We start from the raw sequence: 27672 nt of genomic DNA, 5'->3' as shown, positions 1-27672 counted from the left end.
ACCTCGTCCCTCCTCCCACGACTGAGCTCCGGGGGGCAGTTTCGAAAATGGATTTCCAAAACCCAGTCTGGACTATGTACTAAGCCAGTTCCATTCTTTGTATGGATGTGTTAAACCAAGGCCCACCTGTTTGCTCTATTGGTTCAGGTAAATAGTAAAGATTCCTTATGGAAGAGCAGAGAGTTTTCCTAGTGTCCTGGCCAACATTCCTCCCTCAACTGGACAAAGATAAAACTTAACGAGTCACTGATCTCATCGCTGGTGTAGAATGACTTCCACATTTGCCTACATACACTTACAAACATGGAACTACTTTTGAAACGGCTTTGGGAAGTTTCTGATGAGGCACTTTATAAATGCAAATCTATCCAACTCGAAGGAGCAGTTTGACAGTATTTAACTAAATTACTGGAGAAGGGCTCTACGGTAGCAGAACTCGCAGTCTTGGGGGAGGAGGAAAGGAGGGAGAAATCAGTTCTTTGTAACACTAGTGCAAAACCACAGTAGGTTACTGACGGTCAATTATGAAGCAGGGCCATTGACCCCGATTGGAGGAATCACAGCTCAGCTGGTCCTTCTGTAATTGGTGTATTGGTTATGTTACAGGACTGGTAATCCAGAGATCTAGATTAATAATCGAAAGTTCAAATCTCACCATGGCAGTTTGAGAATGTTGATTCAGTTTAAAAAATTAGGACATAAAAATAAAAAGCTGGTATTAGTAAAAGTGACCATGAAGCTGCCGGATTGTCATAAAAACCCAACTGGTTTACTAATGTCCTATAGGGAAGGAAACCTGCCATCCTTACCCAGTCTGGCCTGTTTGCGACTCCAGTCCCACACCACACACTTAACTGCCCTCTGAAGTGCCACTCAGTTGTATCACTCTCACCTCATGTGAGTTGAGAGTGACTGCCCTTGATATCAGGGCAGCATTTGACCGAGTGTGGCACCAAGGAGCCCTAGTAAAATTGAAGTCAATGGGAATCAGGGGGTAAACTCACCAATGGCTGGAGTGATATCTAGCACAAAGGAAGATGGTAGTGGTTGATGGAGGCCAATTATCTCAGCCCCAGGACATCGCTGCAGGAGTTCCTCAGGGCAGTGTCCTAGGCCCAACCATCTTCAGCTGCTTCATCAATGACCTTCCCTCCATCATAAGGTCAGAAATGGGGATGTTCGCTAATGACTGCACAGTGTTCAGTTCCATTCGCAACCCCTCAAATAACGAAGCAGTCCGTGCCCGCATGCAGCAAGACCTGGACAACATCCAGGCTTGGGCTGATAAGTGGCAAGTAACATTCACGCCAGACAAGTGCCAGGCAATGACCATCTCCAACAAGAGAGTCTAACCACCTCCCCTTGACATTCAACGGCATTACCATCGCCGAATTCCCCACCATCAACATCCTGGGGGGGGGTCACCATTGACCAGAAACTTAACTGGACCAGCCACATAAATACTGTGGCTACAAGAGCAGGTCAGAGGCTGGGTATTCTGAGGCGAGTGACTCACCTCCTGACTCCCCAAAGCCTTTCCAACATCTACAAGGCACAAGTCAGGAGTGTGATGGAATACTCTCCACTTGCCTGGATGAGTGCAGCTCCAACAACACTCAAGAAGCTCGACAACATCCAAGACAAAGCAGCCCGCTTGATTGGCACCCCATCCACCACCCTAAACATTCGCTCCCTTCACCACCGACGCACTGTGGCTGCAGTGTGCACCATCTACAGGATGCAATGCAGCAACTCGCCAAGGGTTCTTCGACAGCACCTCCCAAACCCGCGACCTCTACCACCTAGAAGGACAAGGGCAGCAGGCACATGGGAACAACACCACCTGCACGTTCCCCTCCAAGTCACACACCATCCCGACTTGGAAATATATCGCCGTTCCTTCATCTTTGCTGGGTCAAAATCTTGGAACTCCAATCCTGACAGCACAGTGGGAGAACCGTCACCACATGGACTGTGGCGGTTTAAGAAGGCGGCTCACCACCACCTTCTCAAGGGCAATTAGGGATGGGCAATAAATGCTGGCCTTGCCAACGACGCCCACATCCCATGAACAAATATATAAAAAAAAAATCAAACTGTTAACAGCAGTTCAAGAAAGCAGCCCCCCACCACCACCTTATCAGAGCAACTAGGGAGAGGTAATAAATGCCGGCTTTGCCAGTGATGCCCACATCCCAAAAGTGAATAAGAAAGAAAAATTATAGAATGCAGTTGCAGGACTGAACAACTGGGAATTGAGAGAATGTGGATGGAGCGGATTGTGTAATGTCACTTACAGGAGTCAGCTTTCCAGTGAGAAGCAGCAGCAGCGTACTCTTCCCGACTCCGTTGGGTCCGACGATACAGACTGAGAAGGGCAAAACAGAAGCAACAATTACAATGGGATTTTCACTGCAGAACCGAAGTTGCAGGGAAAGTGCTTCGTCACAGGGAGCAGCCCCTCTTCCCCTCAGTTCAACAGGTTCCACATTCGGCAACATCCAAAATTACAAAAGGTAACAGATGGCATGGCTAAGTACGTCTGAATTTGATATTAGAGATCACTTATCATTTAAATATTACGTAACAATTTCAAGGCAGGAATCTAAGAGACTCAGACCTAACAAACCACAAAAGCATCATTTGAACAAACTTGATTATACTCCAGCCTGTAACTCAACCCCAGGTATCCATTATTCTATACCTAAACCACCTGAACCCCTCGATTAAATTCCAGCCTGTAACTCACCCCCAGGTATCCATTATTCTATATATAAACCATCTGAATTCCTTGATTAGATGCAGTCTTTAATTTATTTCAGGGTATTGATTACTTTGTACATAAACCTTCCAAATCCCTTATTACAATATTGTTTTGCAATCACGTGACACCTTTGCATGTATTGAATTGAAGTGATGCAATATTAGCTCAGGCAACTAGAGGGGACTCTAAACATCTCAAGGACATGCAGTGCAGCAGTACGAGATGCAGGGCAGAACCCTAAAAGCTGGCTGAGCAACTTAAAGGTTTTAAACACCATCATGCCTCTCAACCAGTATGCCCACAATTAATTGCTTTGATCCATAAGTATATTCTTTTAAACACCCTAACCGCCCCCATCAACAGCAGCTTGGCAAAAGGAAAATCAAATGGGTTCTCACTTCTGGAGTCCATGTCAATACCGAAGTCCAGGTTCTTGAAAATCGGCTTCTGGTTTTCATATGCAAAATCAACAGCTGGAATTTCAGACAAAGAATATATCAGCAAATTCAAGGCTAGGCACATTACACAGAGTCCTCCTCAGCTGTGTACAGATTCTACATCGACAATACAGGTACATTCACTGGAGTGGGTGCAGAGGAGAGCAATAAGAGTGACTGCAAAAAGTAAAGGGAATATAAGATAAGAATAGTCAGCACAGGTGTCAAAAGGGAAGGTCATGCTTGACCAACCTTTTGAATCCTTTTGGAGAAGTAACAGAAAGGGTAGACAAGGGTAATGCAGTAAATGTAATATATTTGTTTCAAAATGCCTTCGATAAGGTACTGCATAGAAGACTCATGACCACGGTCAGAGCATGTGGAATCAAGGGGCAAATAACAGAATCGATGGCAAGCTGGCTACAAAACACAAAAGAGTAGGGGTTAAACTGGCAAAAGGTGGGAAGTGGTGATCCGCAAGGATAGGTGCTGGGACCACTCTTGTTCACCATTTACATAAACGATTTGGACTTGAGAATCAGAAGTACAATTCCAAAATTTGCGGACACCACCAAATTGGGGGGTATAGTTAATAGAGGATTGCAACAAAATACAGGAAGACATTAATAAATTTGCAGAATGGGCGTGTAATTGGCAAATTAATTTCAACATAGATAAGTGTGAGGTATTACATGTTGAAAGAAAGAATAAAGGGGCCACATAATGCTTGGGTAATAAGAGTCTAAATGGGGAGGAGGAGCAGAGGGATCTGGGAGTACAGATACATAAATCACAAAGTAGCGACGCAGGTTAATAAGGTCAAAGAAAAAGCAAACCAAGCTCTGGGGTTCATTTCTAGAGGGATAGAATTGAGAAGCAGAGAAGTTATGTTAAACCCGAATAGAACCGTGATTAGACCACATTTGAAGTACTGTGAACTGTTCTGGTCTCCGTATTATGAAAAGAACATAGGGCCACTGGAGAAGGTGCAAAAAAGATTTACTGGGATGATACCAGAACTGAGAGATTATACCCATCAGGAAAGATTGAGCAGGCTGGGGATATTTTCTATGGGAAAATGACTGAGGGTGCCCAGATATAGGTCTTTAAGATTATGAAAGGGTTTGATAGGGTAGACGTAGAGAAAATATTTCCAATACAAGGGACATAAATATAAGATAGTCACTAGTAAATCCAACAGGGAATTTGTGAGAAACTTCTTTACCCAGACAGTGGTTAGAATGTGGAACTTGCTACCACAAGGAGTAGTTGAGACGAATAGAATAGATGCAGTTAAGAGGAAACTGGATACATACATGAGAGAGAAAGGAATAGAAGGAAATGCTGATAGGGTGAGATGAAGTAGGGTGGGAGGAGCCTCGTGTGTAGCATAAACACCGGCACAGACCTGTTGGACCAAATGGCCTGTTTCTGTGCTGTACATTCTGTGTAATTCGATGAATGAATCACAAGGATAGATGAGTGAAGCTTAAGCTTAGCATCTGGAGAGAAGGTGGTTGAAGAGGGTTTCACTGAGTTTTGTGGTACATAAGGTGACCGAAGAAAATAACTTCAAGGTTAGTAGGACAAGTGTGCATAAATTTAAATTTGCAAAAATAAATTTAAAACAGATCTTAGGGAAAAAAAGGGTGATGAACATTTGGAACAACCCATATAATGGGTATGATAGTGGAGTTTAAAGACTTTAGGGGAATTGAAGACACAGCTGGATGTTAGGCTGGGTGAGCTGGAGTACTCTAAGGATGAGCTCAATGGGATGAATAGTCTTTTGTCATCCTTGACTTCTTTTTTACTTCTGTACATCCTTAAGACTGTCACTCAATGACATAAGTTACTGCTGACATTTCGTTCCTGAATGAAAGATGCTTACTGCAAACTAGAGTATTTAATGTCAGCTTGGCTCAGTTTATACCACTCTCTCCTGAGGTGGTAGGTCACGAATTCAAGCCCCATTCCAGGACATGATCACATAATCTTAAGGCCGCAACTTCAGTGCACGACTGAGGAGTGCTGTGTTTTCGGAAGTGCCATCTTTCAGATGAAAGTCAGGTGGACAGAATAGATTCCATGGGACCAAAGGGGAGAATTCTCCTGGTGACCAACCCATAAATTCCTCCTTCAACCACCACTGCCAAAAACAGATTAACTGCAAAACAGCAGTGAGTACATTTTAAAGCCATTCATTGATTGTGTAGTGCTTTAGGATACCGCATGTTGTAAATGCTGGTTAGTTCTTTCCATCTCCACACCACAGCTTATAACCTTTAGCAGGAGCTGGGAGTTCAAGCAATGCCCAGCTGGGTTTCACCATGTGTTTCCTTTTATAAACGAGGCACAGCCCTTCAGGTCCGTAGGTGGTAGAGCCTGGTGAATCGGGGCAAGTAGATTTACACACGCAGACACACACAGTGCAAGCATGAAGCTCCTGCATTTCAGGCAACGGAAATGTTATTAAAATAACTGCACTACCAGCGTGGACAACTCATTTTTATACCACAGAATCATGTGACATAGGCAGTGATGACATACGACAATGGTGGACCGGAAAAAACCCACCGGTCCATCCAGCCTGACCCACACGACTGCGATGCCTTGTGCAGCACAATACATACACTCCCCACCCCATCCGGAAGCCATGTGATCTCCTGGAAGTGGCAAACCCAGACCACTTCCTAAACTCAGCTAGTGCTCCACATTCAGGAAAGGAGAAGCCCTGTCCACGAGGATGAATGGGGAAAACAGGAGGAAGAGCTGTCTCAGGCTGCTGCTCGACACTTTTTTATTTTGAAAAGGAGAAATGTTACGGAGCATCTTTCATCCACTCAAAACTCTTACCGTGCAGTCCCAGGATCGGAGGGCTGAGCGGAGGTGGGTTTGGAAAGGTAAACTTCACCGTGTATTCGCGGGGCCTTTTAAGAAGTTCAGGAGCTTCGTTTGACTCTTCATCCAGGTTCTTTTTCCGACATTTCTGCTGTTTGCGAGTCAGCGCATCCTTCGTCTGTTTCTCCTACAATACAGGTTTGGGGCGGGGGAGACAGACAAATTAACCACAGCAGTTGAAACAACAAATAAACCATTTGTTTACCTACCTACCGAGGAGAATGGGCAAAGATGGTTTGACCATCCTTTAACTCCTGTCCCTTCAGAGGTCATATTGGCCAACAGAACGTTGTATCCCACTTGGAGCAGGAATACGGTCAGGGTGCTGAATGGCCTACTCCTGTTCCTAGAATCCTTTTGATTGCAATCTAGGTTTAAATCCAGCCCATTTGCCTAATCCCCCAATCCCTCAGTTTGTCACTGAGCAGCTGTGCCACACAGACTAGGAAGGTACAAGGTTCGATCTGGCGCAGTCTGGGCACCACAGTTGGCCATCTGCACCCCTCAGCTAGGGGGAAGTCGTAAGTAAATCAACAGGTCAGGGTTCCTCCTCTTGAATACTACCTAGTAACTCTTGCTAAAACACACTTGCGTGTAAACATCGAGCTCGGTTTTCACAAAGTCTGAACGTGCACATACCGTTCATATCGTTCTTTGTAACATTCTTTATGCTTCTTCCCTTCTGTGTTTGGGTTTTAAGTTAATGGTATACGGTCAATGAAATGCCATTTTAAATAACAATTTTCACAAAACACTATTAATTGAATTGTATTGATGCTTTCTGAAAAACACATTGATCACCTAGATCTGGGTTACTCAAATGCAAATATCGTACATCCTGACTGCAGAGTGATCGACTCTTTCCAACCAGCTTTTTTTTTTACTCCAGTCACTGTGCCGTGCCACTCTTGTCCCGTCATGTAGAATGATTCCAAAAGTTCAATACATGATCTATTTATCTTCCAATTAACTACCTCACAACAAATTGTACTTAGAAAGCACCTTTAACGTAGCACAACACCCCAAGGTTCTGCAACATTAGCTCTGCAGCTGACAGGGCACTGAAGTTGCTAGTCTGGTTCAACCAAAATGAGCAGCCAGGGAGGGGAATGGAATTAGTGGCAAGGGAGTGGTGTTTCTGGCAGGTGCCAAAACAATAATATTGATCTTCCTGAGGTTCAAATACAGGCAATTATGGCTCAATCACAACTTAAATGCAAGGCAGGCTGACAGCACAAGCATGGCCACGGGGGCTCGAGGCAAAGCTGGGCATTTTCAGTATATATATGGAAGCTGACTGTGTGACTATGGATGATGTCACCAAGAGCCAATAGGTAGATCAAGTACAAAATGGGACTTGGTTTAATGTCTCATCTGAAGCATACACCTCTGACAATGGAGCGCTCACTCAAGTACTGCAGTGAAGTGTCTGCCTAGATTATGAGCTCATGTCCTGGAGTGGGGAGAACACAACAACTTATATTTATACAGCGCCTTTAACGTAGTAAAACCTCCCAACTTAGGGAGATAATTCCTTAAAGCTTAGGGCCTAGAGAGCTGAAGGCATGGCTGCCAATGGAGGGGTGACGGAAATCTGGGATGCACAAGAGGCCAGAATTGGAGGAATGCAGAGTTCTCGGAGGGTTATAGGGATGGAGGAGGTTACAGAGATAGGGAGGGGCAAAGCCATGGAAGGATTTGAACACAAGGATGAAAATTTTAAATTTGAGGCATTGCTGGACCAGGAGCCAATGTAGGTCAGCAAGCACAGGGGTAATGACAGAAAGGATGGTGCACTAACCCAGTACAACACCCAATTCCTGCCCCCATTTCCTTCATCTGAGAAGGCATGGAGACAATCCTCTCCCAGGCCTCTGCCAATGTCATCCTGCAACAGGCTGGTAAGGAATCTGTGAGCAAGTATCTAGCAGATATTCCCTGTGAAGAACTGGCTGTTCCCTCCTGTACTCCCCCTCCCAACAGATTAGCATCTCCCAAAAGAATCAACAGCTAAAATAAACTCTGCCAGAATATACGCCAGCAATTTAATCTTATATATGTAGTGGTGTGAAACCGCATACTTATTTGCTCCCATCACAAACAGGATGCTGCAAACCAGACTGAGGCCAGCCTGCAGCATTCACAAGAATCACGTACCGCTTGTTTGGTAGACTTGCCGCCTGCCTTTAGATCTTTAAGTCTCTTTTCCTGTTTCTCGTAGAGTTTCAGCAGTTCCTTCTGTTTCTGCTGGTACATCTTCTTAAAGGTGTCTGGAATAGACACAAAGAATATGGGAATCAAGAGCCCCAGCACTCCTGAGAAGGAATCTGTCCATGTAGACTTACTGTACAAGAAGGGCCATGAGGCAGGAGTGACAGGACTCAGATTCACCCACATTACTGAAGATCAGCTGCACATTATTGGTACTAAGCGCCCGAGCTAAAAATTGGAATTAATGGGAAAGGGAAGGAAAACAATCTGATTAAGAACAATTCGACTTAGTTTCCTTTGTGTGCTGGAGAGTTTTGAGGAGAGGGGAGCAGGCAATTTGTAGACTTTTGCACTTTTATAATGTCATTTGTCATGTTTATTGCCATGACTATGTAGTGCTCGCCCTCCCCACCACACCCAAACTTTATTTTAATTATTCAACTTTATTTTAATTATTCCCCGACCCTCCAGAGATAGTACATTAGTCCCTTGGTTGAAAACCTTTTAATCGGTACTTTGCAGGGAGACAAATTCTGTTCATTCAATGATTTATATACAGCGTTCAGTTACTAACAGAGCACTGAAATCTCTTTTCCTACATTACAACAATGACTACAATTCAAAAGTACTTCATTGGCTGTAAAGCTCTTTGGGACACCGTGAGGTCGTGAAAGGCGCTATATAAATGCAAGTTTTTCTTTATCCCATTTGTTATTACAGTATTTTTAGCCTGAGGTGCTCACTGCATCAGTGCTATACAGGTGATTTACAGCAGTGTGGGTGCGTCCGAGTCCTGTATTCCAACTGTTAAATCTTGTGCAATGATGATTCCCAAGATGCTGTTTCCTTTGGAACAGGGGAGGCTGAGGGGAGATTTAATTGAGGCGCATAAAATTATTAGGGGCCTAGATAGAGTGGATAGGAAGGACCTAGCAGAAGGGTCAATAACCAGGGGCATAGATTTAAAGTAATTGGTAGAAGGACTAGAGGGCAGTTGAAGATAAATGTTTTCACCCAGAGGGTGGTGGGGGTCTGGAACTCACTGCCTGAAAGGGTGGTAGAGGCAGAAACCCTCATCGCATTTAAAAAGTACTTGAATGTGCACTTGAAGTGCCGTAACCTACAAGGCTACGGGCCAAGAGCTGGAAAGTGGGATTAGGCTGGATAGCTCTTTTTCGGTCGGCAAAGACACGATGGGCCGAAAGGTTCTATGCCGTAAATTTCTATGATTCCGTGTGTTCTTCCGCCACCTCCCCTCCTGGAGGCACTGACTTTTGCTGGGTTATGGTACCATGGTTGCTGGTTGGCCACCTTAAGTAGCTTTTATTCATGTATGATCTAAGATATAGCTCTAAATCTATATAAAGTTAAGACATCTAAAGCTATTGCTAAAGCAAACAGGCGTCTAGATGTATTCACAGGACAACTCACTATGTAACAAAACATACCATTTTGTCCTTGTACAAGACCTTGGTTAGGCCTCAGTTATAATACTGTGTCCAATTCTGATCTCCTCAGTAGGGGATATTGAGGCTTTGGAAAGGGTGAAGAGGAGGGTCTCAAGATTAACCCCCCATTTAAAACAACTTAGGCTACCAAGACAGACTCAATGAGCCGGGTCTCTATACATTAGAGAAATGTAGACTTAGGGGTGATTTGATCGAGGTTTATAAAATAATGAAGGGACTAGATTGTGTTTATGTAGTCCAATTATTTCAACAGGACAGAATACAGAGGACCAGGGGTCAGCTTACAAGTTATGCAAGAACAGAATCAGATTTGATGTTAGGCGGCTCTTCTTTTTGCAGGGAATAGTGGACCTATTCTATAGGCTGCTGGCTCATGCGGTGAATGCTGAATTCCTTCAAGTGACAGCTGCACCAGCTTCTGGCTGGGGCAGAGATCGCCTCGTACAGGAAATAGGTAAACGTAAATGAGGGTCAATGTGATCTCCTGTATTTCAATTACCTAAGGGGGTTGGAGAGGAATTTTCCAAGCTCCCCTCCAATCGGCCTTGGTTTTTATCTGGTTTTTCATCTCTCCCAGGAGATTACATGGCTCCGGGTGGGTGGGGAGTGTATGTAAGGTGATGGATGAGGCATCACAGCTGTGTGGGGCAGGCTGGATGGACCATTAGGTCTTTCTCTGTTCATTTTCATATGTTCGTATGCAAGATAGTGAATGTCGGCAGGCTATTTGGCTGTATTGACCCCAATCCTGTCCTCATCCAACACCCATCGATGTATACTTCCCAGAATGGCCACTGGATGGTAATCAGGGCATCTGGTTTCTCTCCTCTGCTCTTCATAAACCTATTTACACTGTCTGCTTCAATGCCCTTCCTTAGTAAGTAATTCCAAAGGGAGAATTCTTCAGTTTGCTGTTGGAAAAGCAAACATGTTCTTAACACTCACATTTGCAATTTTGCTACAAAATTTTTCTTTTGGATGAAGAAGTTCCCAAAGATTTTTCTCTCACTTGTTAAATTCTTCACTTCTAACTTGTGGCAGCTGGAATTTGAACCTCTCACCATAGTGAATGATTTGCTTGGTTAATTTTTTTTCTAAATCAATCTCCTTCATAATCCTATAAAACTCCAAGTAGATCACCTCCCAGCCTTCCTTTTCGAAGAAGACAAGCCCAATCTCCTTAACCATTTCTCATAGCTTATATTCCCAATACCCAGCATTAACCTTGTTGCTCGTCACTTACTGTAGTTCCCCCTGTAGTAATAGAGCTTCTGCACGTCCAGGTGAATGATGTCCGTACAGACGTCATCCAGGAAGCCCTGGTCGTGGGACACAATCAGCAGTGTCTTCTTCCAGGTTTGCAGGTAGCTGACAATGAGAAACAGCAAGTACAGCATAAAGGCAAATAATCAGAAGCAGAGGCAGTGTGCGCAAATGCACCACCCAGCATGTTACTGAGTCATACAGACCAGATCCCCTCAGCTAGGCTCAATCCCTGACCTCAGTCAGAGCACTATTATTGGTCTCTAGGCCCTTGACGTGGGGGAGGGTGGTGGACGGGAGAAGTTAACCAGTACCACACTGAGTCAATCTTTCTAATATTTTACTTTAATACTAATCAGAAACCAGTCAATTTCAGAGAGGTTTTATGCAAAGAATCGGTTTGGCGGACAATGTCTGGAAATGTTCAATTTTGTTACACGCTGCAAATCACCAGTTTAATCAGGCATCTAAAGCAAAAAAAGGCCACAATGATCCTCATTTCTGACCTTTAGGAGAGACCCTTTAAACAAATTTCAAGTTGAGCTAATTCAACAATGTATGCTCTGTGCACTGGAACTTTAAAATTAAGAGTTCTGAATAGGTAAACTGGCAAAGGGCTTAAATTCTTTATTTCTGTCAGAAAGAAACAGTTCCAGTTGATAGCTTGGCTTGAACGTTCATCTGTAATTGTTTTCTCTGTAGCTGCTTGGCTGAGATTCAAAGGACGCAGTACCACTGCCACTTTGCATCTATGCAAAGTCACTTCAGGTACATGCTACCATGAAAGTGACAGGTTCTGCCCTCACTCTGGAATGAACGAAAATCAAAGAGTGGAAAGTGAAGTGCCTCCCAGAAGGTGTTGGGCTCAACTCACTGTGGAATTCTGGCCAATCTGAAAACAGTAACGGGCAGATTTGCCAGTTCTTGCGTCTATGGCTGTTGGATTTCTTGGCTTAGACGCAATGGTATTTAATTGAACAGATCACAAATACACCAGGTCTGACTGTATTTGAAAAGGGCCCATGCCTACCCCACAAAGCTTCATGGACAGTTGATTTGAGTTTGAAGGGATTTCTGAATTTTAAGTTTGAAATTTCAAACAGAGAACTGAGCACTCCAGGTTGTGAACCCCAATTATCTACATCAATACTTACTTGTTAAGCCAGATAACTGCATTAAGGTCCAGATGATTTGTGGGCTCGTCCAACATCAGTAACGTGGGCTCCATAAACAGGGCTCTGTAATGCACAGCAAGGACACCATAATAAGTGGGCTCAAAGGAGATGGATGAGGCAAACTGCTACTGGGCTTCCCTCTGTCTTTTCATTAAAACCAATAAGCAGCAAAATTACAGTTTTTGGATTAGCTGTTCAGTGCAGCCCTCAGACCTCACCTCCCCAGTGCAGCCCTCAGACCTCACCTCCCCAGTGCAGCCCTCAGACCTCACCTCCCCAGTGCAGCCCTCAGACCTCACCTCCCCAGTGCAGCCCTCAGACCTCACCTCCCCAGTGCAGCCCTCAGACCTCACCTCCCCAGTGCAGCCCTCAGACCTCACCTCCCCAGTGCAGCCCTCAGACCTCACCTCCCCAGTGCAGCCCTCAGACCTCACCTCCCCAGTGCAGCCCTCAGACCTCACCTCCCCAGTGCAGCCCTCAGACCTCACCTCCCCAGTGCAGCCCTCAGACCTCACCTCCCCAGTGCAGCCCTCAGACCTCACCTCCCCAGTGCAGCCCTCAGACCTCACCTCCCCAGTGCAGCCCTCAGACCTCACCTCCCCAGTGCAGCCCTCAGACCTCACCTCCCCAGTGCAGCCCTCAGACCTCACCTCCCCAGTGCAGCCCTCAGACCTCACCTCCCCAGTGCAGCCCTCAGACCTCACCTCCCCAGTGCAGCCCTCAGACCTCACCTCCCCAGTGCAGCCCTCAGACCTCACCTCCCCAGTGCAGCCCTCAGACCTCACCTCCCCAGTGCAGCCCTCAGACCTCACCTCCCCAGTGCAGCCCTCAGACCTCACCTCCCCAGTGCAGCCCTCAGACCTCACCTCCCCAGTGCAGCCCTCAGACCTCACCTCCCCAGTGCAGCCCTCAGACCTCACCTCCCCAGTGCAGCCCTCAGACCTCACCTCCCCAGTGCAGCCCTCAGACCTCACCTCCCCAGTGCAGCCCTCAGACCTCACCTCCCCAGTGCAGCCCTCAGACCTCACCTCCCCAGTGCAGCCCTCAGACCTCACCTCCCCAGTGCAGCCCTCAGACCTCACCTCCCCAGTGCAGCCCTCAGACCTCACCTCCCCAGTGCAGCCCTCAGACCTCACCTCCCCAGTGCAGCCCTCAGACCTCACCTCCCCAGTGCAGCCCTCAGACCTCACCTCCCCAGTGCAGCCCTCAGACCTCACCTCCCCAGTGCAGCCCTCAGACCTCACCTCCCCAGTGCAGCCCTCAGACCTCACCTCCCCAGTGCAGCCCTCAGACCTCACCTCCCCAGTGCAGCCCTCAGACCTCACCTCCCCAGTGCAGCCCTCAGACCTCACCTCCCCAGTGCAGCCCTCAGACCTCACCTCCCCAGTGCAGCCCTCAGACCTCACCTCCCCAGTGCAGCCCTCAGACCTCACCTCCCCAGTGCAGCCCTCAGACCTCACCTCCCCAGTGCAGCCCTCAGACCTCACCTCCCCAGTGCAGCCCTCAGACCTCACCTCCCCAGTGCAGCCCTCAGACCTCACCTCCCCAGTGCAGCCCTCAGACCTCACCTCCCCAGTGCAGCCCTCAGACCTCACCTCCCCAGTGCAGCCCTCAGACCTCACCTCCCCAGTGCAGCCCTCAGACCTCACCTCCCCAGTGCAGCCCTCAGACCTCACCTCCCCAGTGCAGCCCTCAGACCTCACCTCCCCAGTGCAGCCCTCAGACCTCACCTCCCCAGTGCAGCCCTCAGACCTCACCTCCCCAGTGCAGCCCTCAGACCTCACCTCCCCAGTGCAGCCCTCAGACCTCACCTCCCCAGTGCAGCCCTCAGACCTCACCTCCCCAGTGCAGCCCTCAGACCTCACCTCCCCAGTGCAGCCCTCATCGTCCTGCTTCTCCCATCCTCACCTCCCCAGTGCAGCCCTTATCCTCCTGCTGCTCCCATCCTCACCTCCCCCAATGCAGCGCTTATCCTCACTTCCCCAGAGGCAGCCTTTATCCTCTAGCTGGCCTCATCAGCCCCTACCCAGACAGGGGAAAATCAATTTCCTCCTATTCAGAGAGGCAGCCCCTCATCTTCCCCTAAACAGAGAGGCAGCTCTTATTCCTCATGGAACCTGTACCTTCCAGAAAGTGGCTCATCTTTCCATAGCACGTACCATTCATTCCCTGATCAGTGAGGGCCAACCTCATTCCCCACCCCCCCAACTCTGCTAACCGACCTGTGCTTACCTAGCCAGTGACACTCTCATTCTCCAGCCTCCAGAGAATTTCTTGGTAGGTCGATTCTGCATCTCAGGAGTGAAGCCCAGACCAGCCAGGATACGACGGGCTTTAGCCTCTGCAGAAGCAGCACCTGTAGCACGCAGTTCCTCGTATACCTACAGAAACATGAAGAGGAGCATCGCTACAGTGTGAAAAATCTCAAATGCTGGCTTCACACAAGACACAGCATGCTACCCACACACCTGAAAATTCAAAGGAAGAGAGAAGCAGCTGAATAGGGAACTTGGAAGCAAAGGACCCCATCGAACTTCAATGTCCAATATTACGAGTTGCCTCCTGAAAAGGTTTCTCTTGAATGCTCCTTTCTCACTGCAGTGAGAAGCTAGTTAGTCCACCAACATTTCTCTCCTTTCAATATAATGAACTCAATAAAACTTTTCACAAGCCAATTGATTGGAGACAAAAAATAGACTGGTCAAAGAAAACTAGAATCTCACAGAAAAGCAAAGTTTTTATTAAGTTCCTAAAGAGTCAATAAATTGAGTATTTTCTCTCGGACCACTCCGATCACGATCCCTTTGAATGAAGGCAGCCCCTCAGCCCATCTGATCTCATTCAATGTACTATCTTTCCATTACAGATCTTTAATGTCCACATGAACAGGTTTCAAGTATCATCTAAAGGATGGTACCACTGACAGTGCAGCACCCACTCAGTACTGCCATTTTAGACAATGTGCTCAAGTCCTGGAGGGGGGCTTGAACCCACAACCTTAATGACCCTGACACGCAAATGCACATTACAAAATTTGGAGGACTCTGTTGGCTTGATGCACTGGGATTTAATTTAATTGTACTGGTGTGATGCAGGTGGATTTGGAACATATCTCCACATGAGATTCTGACTAGGCCACCAAGGAGGTGAAGTGGAGGGGGTAGCTGGGCAATTCCATCAAGAAGAGGAGTGGGTGATTGAAACAAGAAGTTCCTTCTTAGAGCAGCAGCAACAGAGTCCCTGGGGAAAACAACTCTCCTGCTCTCTGCCAGAGAATGGTGAACAACACAAAGGGGAAAGCAAGAGAAACTCCAAGAGCCACCAGTTAACAGACTGCAAGGGTTGACAAATATCAAACAGGTTGAGTCTCAAGACACTTCCTCAGCCCGCACTCTGAATCAATAATTTATAAAACCTGCCTCAAATGGGAAGCAATTAGCTCCAGTTTTAAATACTGCTAGTAACTGAAACTTGCCCACATATTACAGGCCTGTTCAACTAGAGACCTGTAGGGCTGCTGGGGGCTTCAGTGTTCACTACCAGCAGTATCAGATGGTATCAAGTTAAAAGAAAAGGCATACAACGTGGCAAAGATTAGTGGTAAATCCGAAGATTGGGAAAACTTTAGAAACCAGCAAAGGAGGACGAAAAAAATAATCAAGAGGGAGAAAATAGATTATGAGAGTAAACTAGCAAGAAATATAAAAACTGATAGTAAGAGATTTTACAAGTATATAAAAAGGAAGAGATAGTTAAAGTAAGTATAGGTCCCTTAGAGGATGAGACTGGGAAAATAATAATGGAAAACAAAGAAATGGCAGAGGCATTGAATAGATATTTTGTACCTGTCTTCACAGTAGAAGACACTAAAAGCATACCAATAATAGTAGGTAATCAAGGGACAAAGGGGAGGGAGGATCTAAAAATAATCACTATCACTACAGAAAAAGTACTAGGCAAACTAATGGGTCTGCAGGCTGACAAGTTCCCTGGACCCAATGGTTTGCATCCAAGGGTCTTAAAAGAAGTGGCTACAGAGATAGTGGATGCATTGGTTGTAATCTTCCAAAATTCACTAGATTCTGGAAAGGTCCCAGCGGATTGGAAAACCGCAAACGTAACGCCCATGTTCAAGAAAGGAGGGAGACAGAAAGCAGGTAACTGTAGGCCAATTAGTCTAACATCGGTCATTGGGGAAATGCTAGAATTGATAGAAGTAATAGCAGTGACTCAAAATAAAATCAAGGAGAGTCAACATGGTCTTATGAAAGGGAAATTGTGTTTGACAAATTTATTAGAGTTCTTTGAGGAAGTAATGAGCAGGGTGGATAAAGGGGAACCAGTAGATGTAGTGTATTTGGATTTCCAAAAGGCATTCAATAAGGTGCCACTCAAAAGGTTAATGCGCAAGGTATTGGTGTTGGGGGTAAGATATTATCATGGATAGAGGATTGGCTAACTAACAGAAAAGAGAGTCGGGATAAAGGGATCATTTTCAGGGTGGCAATCTGTAACTAGTGGGGTGCTGCAGGGATCAGTGCTGGGGCCTCAACTATTTACAATCTATCAATGACTTGGATGAAGGAAGCGACTGTACTGTGGCCAAGTTTGCTGATGGTACAAAGATGGGTGGAAAAGTAAGTTCTGAGGAGGACACAAAGTGTCTGCAAAGGGTTAAGCGAGTGGGCAAAAATTTGGCAGATGGAGTATAACGTGGGAAAATGTGAAGTCATCAACTTTGGTAGGAAGAATAAAAATGCAATATATTACATAAATGGAGAAAGACTACAGAATGCTACAGTAGAGGGATTTGGGTGTCCTCTTACATGAAGGACAAAAAGTTAGCATACTGGTGTAGCAGATAATTGGGAAGGCAAATGGAATATTGGCCTTTATTTCAAGGGTCATGGATAAAAGCAGGGAAGTCTTGTGACAACTGTACAGGATGCTGGTGAGACCACACCTAGAGTACTGCATACAGTTTTGGTCCCCTTATTTAAGGAAGGATATACTTGCATTGAAGACGGTTCAGAGAAGGTTCACTAGGTTAATTCCAGGTATGGAAGGGTTTTCTTACGAGGAAAGATTGAGCAGGTTGGGCCTATACTCACTGGAGTTTAGAAGAACGAGAGGAGATCTTGTTGAAACATAGAAGATTCTGAGGGGGCTTGACAGGGTAAATGCTGAGAGGATGTTTCCCCTCATACGGGAATCTAGAACCAGGGGGCATAGTCTCAGAATAAGGGGTCGTCCATTTAAGACGGAGATGAAGAGAAATTTCTTATTTGAGTTGTGAACCTTTGGAATTCTTTGCCCCAAAAAGTCATTTGCCTGAGTCATTGAGTATATTCAAGGCTGAGTTAGACAAATTTTTGACCAGCAAGGGAGTCAAAGGATATGGGGAACAGGTGGGAAAGTGGAATTGAGGCCAAAATCAGATCAGCCATGATCTCAGTGAATGGCGGAGCAGGCTCGAAGGGCCAAATGGCCTACTCCTGCTCCTATTTCTTATGTTCTATGTACCAAAGATAGCTGAGGGGCCATTTACCCCCTCCTTCAAGGGCAGACTTGCTGCTCCATGCCTCAGAGCTTCCATTGGTGGTCTATCCAGCTGTGGCTCAGACATCAAGCTGAGAATTAGTGAGGTTCCCTTTCCTTGCTCTGTAAGAATGAAGGGAATTAAGAAGCAGGGTAATGCCAGCTTCCACAGAACAAGTTAAGTGGCCTTATTAAAATAGAACTACTAGTCCTATGGTTTTTGTCTCCTTGTGGGGGGGGGGGGGGGGGGGGGGGGGGGGGGAGTGCCCATAGTGGGATGATTGAAATCAGATCAGTGCCTGGGGAAAAACACAGGTGCAGGCTGCTATTCCACCATTATGTGGTGTACGGTGTAGCATCATGAAATTGCCGATGAAGAGTTTGGTTGCAATTGTGGCCCTCCACAAAGTTATTGAGTAACACTGCACTACATGCATGGAGGCAACACTATTGTTACAAACTTAACAGTGCGACCACAGCAAGAATCAGACAGGTTTTTTCATCGTATTAGAACACAAACATCAACATGGACTGTGCGGAACAGCCTGTTTCTGCGTTGTCATTTCTACGTAAGTTCCGGCAGCTCAACGATGCTTTGTTAGATGAGTTAGATTAGGATTGAGAGGTTAAAAAGGTTGACTGAAGCTTGAATGCTCACTTTTTGCAGTCTTTCGCCAGCTCTGTCATCTCCCTTCTCTAAGAGAGCCTGGAGCTGTCGCTCTTCTTCCAACAGCTTTAGCCGCTTCGTATCAGCTTTCAGGACAGCATCGACTGCTGCTGTGTCATCGGCCCTCACCTCTGAGAAAAGAGGTCCCAAAAGAGTCATTAGCTCAATGGATCACTTTTCAATACAGTACACATTTCTGTACTTGATCAACTCCTCCTTCCTCGCTACATGCCAAATCTATTTCCCTCTCTCACAGCACATGCTATTCCCAAGCTTCTGTTTAAATAACAAATATTCTGGGTGGAGCGGTGTGATGAGTGAGGACTCTGTCATGGGGGAAGGAATTACATTTTCATAAATGATCTGGAAAAAGGGCATTCGTGGCAAAGTTTGTGGGGATGACACCAAAATAAGAGTGTGGTTAATACAGAGGTAGATGGGGACAGGCTACAAAGGGACCTAAGTTGTTTGGGGATGGGTGTTAATAAGTAATGATAATCTGACTACCCCATCCTCACCCAACATCCATACAAGCGCATTTTCCAGCAGAGGCATCGGACAGCAAACAGGAGCCGGACCAGAATCGCTCTCCTATAACCTTCACTACACTAACACTGAAATGGAGAAAGTCCCCATCAAATTCTACTTACCTTGTTCGCAGAGCAGCACGTCGATGTTGGGAGGGATGTTCAGCACTCTGTTCTGGATGTGCTTCAGCAGCGTTGTTTTACCCTTGCTGAGAAACATAATGCACAATGTCAGCACAGTGCCCCATATTCTCGGAGTGGCTTGGAGGGTGGGGGAAGGGTTTCTATTTTGGAAGGACAGTGCAGCACTACAGCATGGCTGAGGGGTGATTGGTTTTCAGCAAGATTTCTGATGCTCATGGAGTGCACTCAGTTTGCTACGTGCTGAACGGAAGCCGTGGAATCAGAAATTAAATTTCCCCTCATCCCTATTACGTAGTGAGATGTAATTGGATTTCTCTAATCGTGCCACTAATCAACTGCTTTCCACACATAGGTTCAAATCCCACTCCTTGTCGCCAGCTTATGTTGTTTTATCATAAAAGAACTGATCAATATAGAAAAGCTTAAATCACTAGCAGACTTATCCTGCTTTGGTGATAACTTAATGCGCCCCAGCCTTTCTTACTTCAGATATTTATATTGTACTCCCAATGAATGGCCAACCAAACAACGCTGCAAATACACAAGGATAGCCGAACAAATTTACACCCGAAAAATATGACAATTTCCAATATTCTCTTATACCCGTTAGGGACTTGGGTGGGTAACAAGCTACAAGAAAGACAACCAAGCAAAAATGACCAAACATGTATTTTGATCAGATTACATAAGGTGCAGGTGCTGATGACATTGCAATGATCTCAGAAGAAAGCGCTTGCATTTATATAGTACATTTCACAACCTCAGGATGTCCCAAAGCGCTTTATAGCCAATGTAGAACTTTTGAACTGTAGTCTCTGTTGTAATGTAGAAAATGTGGTAGCCAATTTGCACACAGCATGGTCCCATAAACAGCAATGAGATAATGACCCGATCATCTGTTTTTTGAGCGATAAATATTGGCCAGGACACTGGAGAGAACTCCCCTTCCCTTTTTCGAATAGCACTGGGGTCTTTTATGCCTGCCTCAGGGGGCAGATAGAGCCTTGATTTTATGTCTCATTTGAAAGACGACACTTCCGACAGTGCAGCGCTCCCTCAGTACTGCACTGCAGCCTGAATTTTGTGCTCAAGTCAATCATACAAGGAATGGCTTTCAACATAAAACCTCCCACACCCAGGGATCACACAGTATGAAGGCTCTCATTCACTAATTGTCCCTCTTGGAAGAAATTGCTTGGCCTCTACTCAGGGCAACCTAAACATGCATCATTCCCTACACAACTTACTATGCGAAAATTCCAGCTGAAACTCCAGTGCTAGAAGAGCATCACCAAAAATGGGAGCAGTATTCAGGGCGTGGATGACTTTGGCCTTAATAGGCTGCCACAAGGTAAATTTGTGGATGAAGAAGAGCAGACAGGCTTCACTTCACAGCTGCTGTTCTGGTTAACAACTCGTCACCTCTGAGCACCTGTTAGTCTGTTGTCATACATGTTCCCAAGTTTTAGCTAAAGTTTCCACAATAGTATACTTCACCACACATACTCTCAGCTGGCGCAAAGAATGGCCACTTCGGTGAGGAGCCCGAGAGGTGCCAATGTCTGTACAACTGAACTCCAGCAAGGAGTGAGCACTTTCAGGAGTGGAGATAATTGAGGGGGGTAAAAAAAGTAAAATAAGCTCTGCAATGAAAACCATGTTATCGAAATTGCCATCTTTTATGTGAGTGTTGGCAAACTATTCAACTACATGGGCATCACAGCCAAGCCCAACTCTGCCCTTATCAGCATCCATAAACTCATACTTTCCAACAGGAAGCTGGACACCAAAACTCATGGTGCGATAAACGCCATTCGGAAAATTACTTCTACTCATTGATAGTACATCGAAATACGTCTCCATCTCTGATGCATATAACGAGCATGTCTCAATTCCTTGTCAATATCTATGCAAAGGTCAGTGTAAAATACAGCGATTGTGGGCACGAGAGTACTGCACAACACCGTGCGAGACTCCTAACGCAAGGTTTACAATTTTACTGAAGCCCAATGAGAAAAGTCAATGGGTGAATTTTTACTATTAAACTGAAAAATGCTGATGAAGAGTCAATGTCATTAATGTAAGACTGAAGAGAGAGAAGCCTTATTTTCCAACTTACCCATTTGGTCCGACCAGACCATATCGCCGCCCAGCCACAATGTACAGGTCAGCATTGATGAAGAGTTCCTTCCCATGGGCTGAGATGCTGAACCTCTCCAGCTGAAAAAAAAATGCAATTCCACTGAAAAACACAGCTCCCAACAGAAAAATTAGGGTAAAACAGCATTCGAGATATGACAATTGCATAAAGCATTCATGCTTCACTCCAAGATTTATATCATCTGAACACCCTGCACTGTGTTTCAGCTGGGTGAAAAACAGCCACTACTGAAATCTGTTAGTTTACAATTTTGTTCTTTTTCAAACTTTCTCCTCTCAGCTACAGGTGGCATTAACAGATCCCAGGAGCTCTCCAGGACTTTGCCGAAATTGCCATCTTTTATGCTGTTGGTGAGCTATTCAACTACAGGGGCATCACAGCCAAGCCCAACTTTGCCCTTATCAGCATCCATAAACACATACTTTCCAACAGGAAGCCTGATATCACCCCACCCGATTGAGTGGAACTACGGACAAAGGTTGCACCCCTACAGCCACAACAACTGAAATGGCATACAATCCTAGGTTCAAAAGCGATAGCCACTAACCCAAAACTAGGCAGAAATACTTGTCACTGGTCTAAAGGGCATTCAAAATGCAGATAGATGAGGGGCTGAGAGGGTTAGGGTACTTAAGCAAGTGTTTCAATGGGCAGTTTTTAATCCTTAACTGTTGGTATCAGCACTGATTAGAGATATACCTTCCTGATCTGTTTGCACCATACCAGGTGGATTTGAGAGGAAGGAGGAAATAACTTGTGTGCATATTTAAGTAACAATTTAGAATAGAAAAATGAAACATTAATCATTGAAGGGAAGTAGTTTGTCCTAAAGCTGCATGCAGGTGTCTGAACACAGTTGATCAACTAGGGATTCAGATCCAGGAAACATTGCAACCTCATGGGTTTTGGAGAGGGATGGAAACTGACTCACGTATTCATTATCATAAATGCGCTTATTAATTGGCAGCCAAAATAAAGTTATACATTTGTGCACTAGTCAGGTAACTAATGTGGTCAACTCTTGAAAGGGGGTCTGTGCTTGAACTTGACTCTTTAGACCAGCAAAACTATCCTAGAATGAGTTCAAAAGGAATTGTTCTTCAATTTTCAGACTCCCTTCCCACCCATAGTCTACGCCTGCAGGGTTCCCACCAGATTGGCTCAGTTGGTAATGTTCTTGTCTCTCTGGGTGAGATGCATTTGGGTCTGATGCCCAATGGGGAATTTGAGCATACAATCTGGGCTAACAGTTCAGTGCAGTACTTGGAGTGCACTAAAGTTAAATATCTCAATCACTGCACTTCAACATGCGAGTGCTTTGAAATGTTTGAGAAACACAAGACATTTAAGTCTTTCAGTGCCTATTTATTCTGGCAATCTCATCATTATAGTGACATAGAGACTGGGACACAATCCAACAATGCTCTGGTGCTAGAGAGCACTGGGCCAACCTAATTCTTAAATCCAGGCCACTCAACTCAGTCAAGTCACTCTTAACACTGGTGCTTTCATGTGGTCAAAACTAGAAGTAAGTGCTCAGTCAGGATTCTATAATAAGCACCTTGATATCTGATGCATTCTCCAACATGGCTTGTCTCGATGACTGTTCGGCCTGTGACACAGAGAAGTCGCCTTCAGCATCATTTGATGCTTTCAGTGAGTCCACTTGACGCTGATATTCCATCTGCGGAGAATTTGAAGAGGAACAGAAATGGGAACAAATTAAACTTGATAACCCCACTTGTCAACACATCAATATTCCAAGATAAAATCAATAATGGCACTACTTTTATCTCCTCTTAAAAGAATTCCACTTGTTTGGTTTTTCGCTGGCCCACCCAGGTCTCTGAAAGTGCCAGTTTTAACTAGAAATATGTTGGCCGCTGTTTATTGAGTGTCGAAGTCTTCAAGTTGAGCTGTTGATTAACCAGCCAGTTGGCAACCCAACCTCTTAAATGGACATTGCACAAAACAGAGGATGTAAATAGGTTTCTGCAAATGCTCCACACAACACAGTACTAAACATTAACTATCATAGGTAACGCAACTGACACTAAATAAGGTTCCCACCCCATTTATGCATCTACATTTAAAAATACTACAAATTGCCTGTGGCGATGGCCATGATTGTAGAAAAAAGCACAAACAAGATGACAATGGCAAAGACTTCAGAGATTCACTCCACAGAGCCATGTAGTGGGCAGAGTGTGCAACTACAGTGTGACAGTTGACATAGCAAAATTGAATGGGAAATGTTGACATGGAAATTTACAATGGTAAATGTTGATTAAAGTGTGACCAAAAATTGTGTCAACATGAAATAAGGTTTGAGAATAGGAAGTACATGTCATACATAACATATACTGAAAATAAGGTGTAAGTTAGCAAACTGTGACTCTCAGCTGGAGCCTGAAGCTACAAGCAGATTCCAATTCAAAGTTTCTTCAGGCTCTGTTCACTTAATAGCCTTAAAGGAACACAGCTCCTCTACTTTACCTGAAGAATGATACATCTGTATTACATGGTAAAATACTTGTCCTTAAAACAGCACATAATTCGACTTACCATGAACACCATGGAAGATCTGCTAGTACATTTTCAATTCAGTGCACAACACATTGTACCCAACTGCCAGTCTACCATCATTTGTCTCTTTGTTGAATATATCATATTTAAAAGCATACATTGTGGTTTATATTCATTTTAACATAATTCACTGGTGATTTTTGCTTGGAATTTCCATGGGGCACTTTCTGTCGAAAAACCCTGCGTAAATTCTACCCTTTTGTCTCTCATGTTATTTCCTGAGGTTTGTGCAATGGATAATTATGGCCATCGGGTTAACAACAAAATTAATCTTACCGTTACCAACTTAAGCATTAGCTTCCCTAATGGTTCAGTTCATAAGGACAATGTGCAACAATGCCACGTGGAACCTGAAGATCTCAGGTTTGATTTAAGGTCTGTAGTCACTTAGCAATCTTAGCTGCCACAGTGCTAACTTCAGGAGCCCTAGTTCAAGGAGGGAGGGGAAAAAAAAAAAAATCAGGATTTCTGGTCCTGATCATTACCCAGCAACGAGTTCTGGAATGGTGTATGCACAAATATTGCAGAATACAGAGTCAATGATGGCTCACAGTCAAATTGCCTGTTGACAGAGTGACAGCTGTGTTTCTGGTCAGTGTCAAGTAACCACTGCTGAAAGAGTGCATGGGCATACGTGGCAGAGGGAAGAGAGAAAGGACGTCAGGAGGACACACGGCACCCACTGATTAGCTCCCAAGTCTTCTGCCGAGATTGTAAAAGGGTTAATATGCTGGCATTTAAATAATGCCACATTGAAAATCTAGGTATCACATCTAGGCTCATGTAAAAATGGTCACTTGGGTGAGGTACTGGAGGGCACCTGTATAACTCTTTTACTGCATAAATTAGCACCTACAGGTGTGGACAAAATTAAAAGGGGGAGAACAAAGAATTTAACCATTCGATAATTCCAATTCAACAGAAACAAACAGTGAACTTACAATTTGCATAAAAAAGATAGCCAATAATTAAGAACAATTGGGTCTCATGATACTGGTCATAACATTTAGAAGAATCCTCTAGGATACATCCCACATGTGCTGAGTATTTATCAATACTACTGAATTGATAAACCGGTAAATGTACAGCAGGACAAACCTGCTGTAGAAGACTCTAGTTTGATGTCAGAAGGCTGCAAAGTGTCAACAATGGGCCAGCGTGGGACCTACAGCTATCATTACTGGGCACCACTGCCAGGAGGCGACGTTATATGCTGCTGTCTCTCTTGATTATAGGATCTAAGATGGGCAGTAACATGTCATGGATGTAGGACCAGAACTTTTTGGAGCACACAAAAAAGTAAGAAGAATCACACCATTTTCCCAAGTGAAAGGCAACTCGAGTGGTCACTTTGGATAATGCCCTTTACTTGATTTTGCTCTCAGATCAAAAAACAGTCTCGTACCAAAGAATTCAGTCTTGCAGGAGACAGGTACACAGCAATTTATAAAAGCACATACACCATCTGTGGGCAACAAAATGGTACCGACCAAAATGTTCCTCCTCCCCATTCACCCCAGCAGCGTAGCTTAGTTTCAGATTTTGCTTAGGACTACAAAGCAGAAAACCTAAAACTTAAAAAAAAAAAATACTCTTGTAGTTCCTACCTGTTTCTTCAATTTCTTTTTCTCCTTTTTGCTCATATTAGCGGACTTGTCATCTGTTGCCTTTTCCTTCATGGCATTTTCATCCACTTCCATTTCATCTTCACCATCTTCATTCTGCATTATTAGGGAGTACAAAAAGATTAGTCCCCCTTTCAGATGAGCAGGTTTGTGTTGTGCGCTTAAGACCATCGTACCCTCACAGATAACAGAAACCACCACCGTCCCTTGTCTGAGCTCAATCCAAAGAGGTGAAGGCACGTGTCCTAACCAGCCCAAGCCAAGAGGTAACTTTCTTTGGTCAGCTGGCTTTGGCACATGCAGAAAACCATTACTTTGTTTAAAAGTCTCCAAACCTCAAGCTGAGAAATCCACAATTTCTGTCTGCTTGATTTTGAAGTGGACACTTTCTCCCTTTAAGCACACACCCAAGTTCAGTATGCTTTGGCATTGGTTGACAGAGCTAAAGCTTAGGAACCTCCAGGTGTGCAGGGTACTTGCTAGAGTTCAACCAACCACTCAGCCGACTAGCATAGAACACTGGTAAGCTTCCTGCTGCTTGTCCAGCTAGAACTACCCTACTCTTTAGGGTATTGGCTCACATATTTATCTGGCGCAGAATGGGAAGAATTCCATCTCCTGGTGACAGGATGACACCTCCAGGTCCCATTAGTGAGCCAGACTAATTGGTCAATCAAGGAGTACCGCAGGTCTGGTTCTGGTACAGGATTAAGAAGTCTACCAATTCCAATCTTTCATCACGAGGCATATCATTTTACTATAAAGATCCCATTTATCTCCTTCCCAGGACAATAACTAGTTGGCCAAAGTGCAGTAATTTTACAAATGTGTGTTTCCAGCATGGAACTTCGCTGGCCAGAAACACATCAGAAAATTGGATGCACAACCCCCATCCTCCACAGTTTTCCATACATGAATTTAATGGGTAGAAAATTATGAAGACTGGTGCCCAAACTCCAAATCTGTGCTCCCAGAGAGCAAAAATCTATGCCAGGAGCACAAATTTGTAAAATGTGCCTGCAGTGCCATGTTGGGACAGCAGCTGGGAAGTTTATTTTGCTGATGGAATTCTAGGGCTAGTGTACAGTTCCAGACAGTACATGAATGGTCGCCAATATATCGATTTCAAAATCCTCGTCCTCAATTCCAAATCACGTCATGGTCCAGCCCCACCCTATCTCTAATCTCCTCCAACCGTACATCTCTACTTGAACCCTCCGCTTGTCCAACTCGTGCCTACTCTCTGCATTCTTCTATTCCCTCCATTATATTAGTGCACAGGTGGCAGCCATCAGGGCTTCCTAAACTCCTCCACCTTGCTAAATTGCTCCCACTTTCAAAAACCTCCTCGAAACCTAGCTGTTCAACAAACTCCTCCAGCTCTTCTAACCTGCTAGGCACACGATTCCCCCCCACCCCCTTGGCGAAGCACAATGGCATGTTTCACTATGTTAAAAGGTGCAGCATAAGCACAAACTTTACTTATTGCTGCCAGAGCAGGGAAATTATCCAATTCTATCACTTAATCATTTCAGCCTCTATAAAAACAAACAGATGTTAACCAGATGCAAACTACTCACAAGCAGCAACAAAAACAAATCAGAATATAATAGCTAAGAGGGACCATGATCTACAGTGTTCATTCACACACAGTCAAAATAACACCGGCACTAAGGAGCTCTTGGTTACTGACTCCCGTTAATATCTTACCTCACCATTGGGCTAAGTAACCCTTCCAAGCCAGTGCCATGTACATTTGTAAGACTGTATGTAGAGTCTTATGTCAAAACTTGATTTGTTTAACATATTCACCTTGCCTTTGGAACCCTTTCGATTGGATATATCTTCTTCATCCTGCTCCTCATCTTCATCCTCCTCCTCGTCCTCCTCCTCCTCCTCGTCCATTTCCAGGGCAGCAAAGACATTTGCAGGCTGTTTGGAAAAACAAAAGTTAACTAACTTTTGCTTTCAAATTGCCCAAGTTATGCATCCACGACACAAAGCAGCCTGGTTGATGTTCATCCTGACATCCGCCAGGAAATTTGTTTTAATAGATACATGGAAGTAACCACAAGGTACTGATCTTTTCTTCGTGTAACGGTGGCGATAATAAACGGCTCAAACGTTACTCCTGTAGATTTTAACAAACAATTCCTCTCACTGAAATGCTAATGCTGGGCTATTACTCCTTGGGCACTAGCCAT

The 27672-nt window shown here is 44.9% G+C and overlaps 1 protein-coding gene across 2 annotated transcripts in view; it reads right to left on the bottom strand.

Moving 5' to 3' along the window:
* The window catches only part of abcf1 (ATP-binding cassette, sub-family F (GCN20), member 1), a 58739-nt gene that overhangs the window by 7369 nt on the left and 23698 nt on the right, over nt 1–27672 (bottom strand). For both annotated transcript variants that reach the window (XM_067973996.1, XM_067973997.1), the window contains 13 exons: nt 27281–27400; nt 25451–25564; nt 22819–22941; nt 21216–21316; nt 19076–19161; nt 18417–18556; nt 14453–14601; nt 12200–12283; nt 11026–11150; nt 8260–8372; nt 6058–6229; nt 3163–3237; nt 2298–2368 (listed from right to left, as the gene is read on the bottom strand). In XM_067973996.1, coding sequence (XP_067830097.1) covers nt 2298–2368; nt 3163–3237; nt 6058–6229; nt 8260–8372; nt 11026–11150; nt 12200–12283; nt 14453–14601; nt 18417–18556; nt 19076–19161; nt 21216–21316; nt 22819–22941; nt 25451–25564; nt 27281–27400 — 1473 coding nt within the window. The remainder of the gene's footprint in view (nt 1–2297; nt 2369–3162; nt 3238–6057; nt 6230–8259; nt 8373–11025; nt 11151–12199; nt 12284–14452; nt 14602–18416; nt 18557–19075; nt 19162–21215; nt 21317–22818; nt 22942–25450; nt 25565–27280; nt 27401–27672) is intronic.

This window comes from Heptranchias perlo, chromosome 39 (genome assembly GCF_035084215.1).
Source record: "Heptranchias perlo isolate sHepPer1 chromosome 39, sHepPer1.hap1, whole genome shotgun sequence".
Classification (NCBI taxonomy): domain Eukaryota; kingdom Metazoa; phylum Chordata; class Chondrichthyes; order Hexanchiformes; family Hexanchidae; genus Heptranchias; species Heptranchias perlo.
The sequence above is the reverse complement of the archived record's forward strand: the minus strand, read 5'-3'. Positions and strand labels throughout refer to the sequence as shown.